This window comes from Papaver somniferum, chromosome 8, assembly GCF_003573695.1.
Source record: "Papaver somniferum cultivar HN1 chromosome 8, ASM357369v1, whole genome shotgun sequence".
Lineage (NCBI taxonomy): Eukaryota > Viridiplantae > Streptophyta > Magnoliopsida > Ranunculales > Papaveraceae > Papaver > Papaver somniferum.
In genome coordinates this window covers 113233120-113239437 of record NC_039365.1, presented here as the reverse complement: position 1 = coordinate 113239437, position 6318 = coordinate 113233120, and the positions used below count along the sequence as shown (strand labels likewise).

Here is a 6318-nt window from a genome sequence, read left to right as displayed (position 1 = left end):
ATATATCTGAGATTAGCCTCTTTTTCGAAAAAGAAAAAAAAATGGAAATCCAGAAAATAAATTTCAATTTTGTTCTATCTTGGGGATTCTGTATGGAAATGGAACCATTCCTAGATGGTCCATGGACCACGGCAATCCTAAACTAATACTCAAGGGTTCATTATGCCAAAATGGGATGTCGTTTTTGGGTGGAGTTTGTCTACAGGTTTCAATCAATATTTCTATCTATCTATCTATTCACATGATACTTTAATCCTGCCGCACTCCATTAAACAATCCTACCTGGCAAACAAAAACAGCTACCTTTTTCAAAAAAACAAATAATAATCAAAACATTGAAAATTCCATAAAAATCAGCTGAAAATACGTGTATGCGTCTAACACAACCAAAGCTAGCAACAAATTCATCCTTTCGTCTCTGATTCAAACTCAAGGAACCCTTCTCCCCCCCTTCTTCTTCCCAAATTCCCCATTGAATATTCTCAATTTGAACCCTTTCATAAAGACCTTTCCATGAAAAAACCCTGATTTTGCAATTACTCGACCTGATTTCAATCAATTCATACGCATTCAATGAATGGTTGAATCAAAATCTAATCTAGGGTTTCTAGACAGAGAGCGATTTCTGGAGAGAGAAAATGCCAAGCGTGACTGTAAAACTATACAGTGTATTCTTCAAATTCTTATTAAAACATCGATTACAAAATCGAACGCAAACACAACTCGATGATAATCAATTTGGGATAACATCAAGACCTGAAGAATCTGTTGTTGCTGCTAATCCATCATTTACAGAGGGTGTTGCTACTAAAGATATTCACATTGATACATTAACATCTTTATCTGTAAGAATATTTCTCCCTGAAACTTCACTTTCTGTTCCTCATGGTGGCTTTGATCCTTTGTCTAAATCTCAACAATCCAGGTCCAGAGTTAATAAAACTTCTGGATCATCACCTGAGAATGGATCTCTATCTTCATCACCTTTGTCGGTGAACCCTAAATTAGATCATATTGAACATCCGCTTCGTAGGAATAGTTATGGTCCATCTGAGATATCCAAAACATCCTCTACTCATCATGTTAATGAGGAGATTCGACGGAGTAGTATTGGGGGAAGGATTGATTCTGAAGTTGGGTTACATATGAAACAAGATTCTGTTGGTGGTTATAGAGGTTATTCACCGTTACTTGATAGTAAGAATCAGATCTGTAGGAAATTACCAGTGATATTACAGTTTCATGGAGGTGGGTTTGTATCAGGGAGTAATGATTCAGTAGCCAACGATTATTTTTGTAGAAGGGTTGCAAAATTGTGTGATGTAATTGTTATTGCTGTTGGCTATAGACTTGCACCAGAGAATCGGTATCCAGCGGCTTTTGAAGATGGGTTAAAGGTATTGAATTGGTTAGGGAAACAAGCCAATTTGGCGGAATGTAGTAAATCGTTAACAACACGTAGTGGATCAGATGTTCATCGGCATATTGTAGATACATTTGGTGCGTCTATGGTGGAACCTTGGTTGGCTGCTCATGGTGATCCATCCAGGTTGCATTTCAATCTCTACTTTTGCTTACTTGCATTGGATATATTGCTGCTCTAGTTTACATGCTTTTACATTCATTTGAATCTTTTAGCTATAAAGTTGCTGCTGTCTTAGGTTGTCATTTTGGAGATCGAGTGCTTTTAATTTCTCAGCATCTGTAATATAGTAACTTGATTAGTTGTAGTTCTCGTGTTGCTGAATTTCTTGCTAATGGTATTGTATTGAAGAGAAAACTTTCTAGAAAACGTAAACTTTAGGACCTTTGATTATGAACCATGAATTCCTTGCAACATCACCCCTTCTATCTTGTGTTACATAGAAATGGGAAGAAGTATTGATTCTGCAAATCAGTTTTTAATGTCAATTCATCAAATTGTTAAAACATAACAACATAGATGTGTCCTCTTCCAGTGGTTTATGTTTCGCGTACTTCCGGTTACATGCAAGATGCAACATCGATCTTGTATGTAATCCAAATTAATCGCATTGCCCAAACATTTCAGTGTAGATGTATCCTATTCCAGTGGCTGATGTTTTACAGACTTCCACTTACATGCAACATCGATCTTGTATAAATCCAATTTAATCACATCGCCGAAACATTTTAACACAGATATATCCTTCATGTATGTTTTACATACTTCTAATTACATGCGACATCGATCTTGTATAAATCCAAATTAATCACATTGCCCAAACATTTCAACATGGATGTGTCCTCTTCACGTGGTTGATGTTTTAAGTACTTCTGCTTACACGCATCATCTATCTTGCATATATTCCAAATTAATCACATTGCCAAACATGTCAACATTGATGTATCCTCTTCCAGTGGCTAATAATTTACGTACTTATGCTTACATACAACGGCGATCTTTGATAAATCCACATTAATCACATTACCCAAAGTTTCGAGATGTATACTCTTTCAGAATACATACTTCCGCTTACATGGAACATGGATCTTGTATAAATCCAATTTAATCATATTGCTCAAACATTTCAACGTAGATGTATCCTCTTCCAGTGCCTGATGCACACCATTGCCATGCGACATCAATTATTTGTATAATGTAAGTATGCTATCGGAATTTAGATCTACATGTCATGTGACTGCATAATATAATTTATTTTGTGGCACTGGCTGTAACCTATCTTTATCTATTCTGCTTGTTTTGCTGTGTGAGAATAACATGAATAGATTTTATTGCTTGGGTGCTGTTAAAGTATTGTGAAAAGGCAGGTTAAGATACATAATTTTCTTCTTTGGGTTATTGGGAAGTTGGGTAGGTTCTATGTATCCGAACGTTTAACTTGAAGACTGTTCTTTTAGTGTAGCTGCAAGTGGTACATCTATGTGTGTATTCCTAGAATTGAAGCAGTGATCCTCAACCTGTAGAGGTAAAGCCACAGATCATTTGAGAGGCTTTATGATCTATCTCGTAAAGGCAAGCCTTTTATGTCTTTGGGCCATAACAAACATTGAATATCATGTGGTAAAAAGATTACTAAGACACAAGACTGTTCCCATTAGATGGTGGTTCTGGAGGATGGCAGTCATGGTGTTCAGTGAGGTACATTGTCTAGAATTGAATGTGCAAATTAGATGTTTTGGCTATAAACTAAGAGAACAGATACGAAAGTAGATTGTGATTTATTTTTTAAGGATATGTGTGTGTGTGTGTATATATATGTATATATTAGTGAACCTGGGATAAAAGTCCCCTGTAATCCCTAAAAGGTAAGAGGCTTCATGGTCTCAAAAGTAAGGACTGCATAGCTTCCATTACCATGCAGTGGTTGAACCGCGCATTTCTGCATTCAATTTTTTGGGAATGCAGGAATAAATGTGGGAATACATCAAGGTTCTTGCATGTTCCCATATCACGCTCCACAAAACAATTGTGGAACTTTGTGAACATCAAGGAGGAGTTTTGAGTTTAGGTCATTGCAGTATTGGCAGGGTCATCATATAGGAAGGGTATAACACCATCACATCTGTTATTTTGCTCTTAAATATTCAGGAGATGTATTATTTTGTTAACCTCCCTTATTCACAGGTGGCAGTGAACCTATGTTGCCAAAATAGACAGGGTGTAACACTATTGCATTTGAAATTTTCTTCAATAAAAATCAGGAGATGTATTATAATTTATTTTTCCTTAGGTGGCAGTGAATCTAATAACACATGGTTTGATTTTGTCAAAATAGGTGTGTTCTTCTGGGTGTTAGCTGTGGTGCAAATATTGCAGACTATGTGGCACGGAAGGCAGTTGAGTCAGGCAAGCTTTTAGATCCTGTCAAAGTTGTGGCACAAGTTTTGATGTACCCATTTTTCATTGGGAGTGTACCCACACATTCAGAGATCAAGCTAGCAAATTCCTACTTCTACGATAAAGCCATGTGCATACTGGCATGGAAGCTCTTCTTATCTGAGGAGGATTTCAGCCTGGATCATCCAGCCGCAAACCCGCTCATCCCTGGGAGGGAGCCTCCACTAAGGTTCATGCCCCCGACATTGACTGTGGTGGCAGAGCATGATTGGATGCGAGATCGTGCTATCGCATATTCTGAGGAACTCCGGAAGGTAAATGTAGATGCTCCTGTCCTTGAATACAAAGATGCAGTGCATGAGTTTGCTACCCTAGACATGCTCCTCAAGACACCACAGGCTCAGGCTTGTGCAGAAGACATTGCTATATGGGTCAAGAAGTATATCTCGCTTCGAGGCCACGAGTTCTCATATTAAGTAGTTGTAAGTAAAATATACCGGCAGCAGGGGCAGCAGTTTTCGTGTATTAGTGTTTTCTTCCATGAGATTTGAGGGAGGAGTAATATTTGTTACTCAGTTGTCCTGTGAGGTGTCATTACATAATCTTATGTGTGTAAGATATTAAAACTTGCTGTGAGTAGGATATGAGCTGCGAAAACATTTTCTCCCCTTGTTGAGGGCCTCGAGGCTTCAGTAGAATGTTCTTAGGGCATTCTGTTGATCATGTTGTTTGTTCTTTGTAAGATGTATTCTTTGTCATGAATAGAGAAAATTTTAATTGTAATGAAAGTCCTTATCCTACCTTTTCTGGTGATACTTTAATTTGGATACATTAATCTTCATCTGTTGAAGGTTTTTAAATTTAGATCTAGGTAGCTTCAGAATAATCTTATATTCCTGGCCATATGATTTATGTAGTTCAGACCTGTCTATACAACTTTGTCTGGGGACTAAACAAAATGGTGGAGTAAGCGGTACCGCTGTGTTGGAAAAAGCATTTGATCAGCCAGGGTCAGATTAACTGTCTGGAAAATAGTTGAGCGAGTGGGTGCAACTATGCGATGGTAAAATTCTTACCCACAGAATGGATGTTAACAATCAAATGGTCAAGCTCCCTTGTATCACACAACAGATTTGGAATCAGCAAAGTGGACTAAGTAAACAAATTCTCATAGAAAAAACAATATCAGTCTTTACATAAACAAAGACCTGTAAATACATCTACAACTGCAGAATGATTTTAAATACATCTACAACTGCAGAATGACCGAAAATCACACTCCCAGAAACACAATCTTCTCGCAATCGATAAAAAAGAAAAAGAAAATGATATTGTTATGAAACAAAGCATTATTTCCAACATAAATTACAAACACATGCAAATTCCCACCAATGAAGATCCAGCCTCTCTCTTAAAATCGTAACCCATTTTCAGTCAAATGAATGACTAGTAGAAAGAAAGCAAGAAGATTCCAGCCGAGGCAACGAAAGCTGATACAATGGAGATAGGTAAGAAAGCAGCGCCACTGGTCTTAGGAGCTGGGGCCGGGGCCGGAGCCGGAACCGGAGCATGATGCTTTCCATTATGTGCAGCCACTTCTGACATGCCCACTATCGCAGACATTGCGATGATCAAACAGACTGCTGCAAATGAATACTTCATTGCCATTTCAAAAGAATTGAGAGAAAATGCAAACAAATGGCAGGGAAAATTGAAGAAATTCTTTGAAGGCAAAAAAAAAAAAAAAACTTGTTTTAGTTTGTGGTAAAGCCTGCCTATATATAGAGTTCGGTAATGTTCTCCAATGATGTCTATATTCATTTATTTATCAATCATGATCAATAGTCAACTTACAATTACGATATTTGGATGGTTACGATTAGCGGAACAACGAGACATTGCAACGTTTAATCATTGAAAATTAAGACATTTTGATTAAGAAAATAAACGAAGGCCAAGTCGAACATGCTTATTGGTATTCCGACCTCATCCCTTAGATTATTAAGCATTTGTTTTTCTCAATTTGCCAAATGATAGTACCAATTTTTTCAACACCATTTCTATATTTATTTATTTTTGGAGATAATTGGGGACATGTTCTCCACTCGTTTATCTTCACAAGATTTGAACCCTACAGTCTAGAGATGAAAGAATGTGAACGCTGGGATCGTGATCTAATGGTTCCAAATGTGACAAGAATCAAGGGTATAGTTTGTCAAATAACTAGAGCAGAGAATTTTGCAGTACAATTATACTGTTGTACTAGAACATTTCCAAACAGACTTTGTACTTCTTCCTGTTCTTTTTAGGCAGCAACTACATCGTGTCAGCCACATACTAATAGACAGATGATCATTGGCTAACTGTTCCGAATGACAGTAAAAATAAGTTTATTTTTACTAAGAAGCGTTTATATAGAAAAAGGCATTTCGCATTAGCTATTTTGCAAATTTATATTGTAAATTTGACGTCTCTTGTTATGCGATTTTGAAACGGAA

General features: G+C 37.1%; 1 protein-coding gene across 1 annotated transcript; it reads left to right on the top strand.

Moving 5' to 3' along the window:
* Nucleotides 1-344: 344 nt before the first annotated feature.
* Nucleotides 345-4620, top strand: LOC113302663 (probable carboxylesterase 11). The gene is made up of 2 exons (XM_026551612.1): nt 345-1549; nt 3759-4620. Exons 1-2 carry the CDS (start codon nt 639-641, stop codon nt 4294-4296), a joined length of 1449 nt encoding a protein of 482 aa, XP_026407397.1. The 5' UTR covers nt 345-638; the 3' UTR covers nt 4297-4620.
* Nucleotides 4621-6318: the final 1698 nt, after the last annotated feature.

Coding starts and splice junctions, on each gene's coding strand:
- LOC113302663 (XM_026551612.1), top strand. CDS start 639: ATGCCAAGCGTGACTGTAAAACTATACAGTGTATTCTTCAAATTCTTA. Junction 1,550..3,758: donor GCTCATGGTGATCCATCCAG/GTTGCATTTCAA, acceptor TTGTCAAAATAG/GTGTGTTCTTCTGGGTGTTA.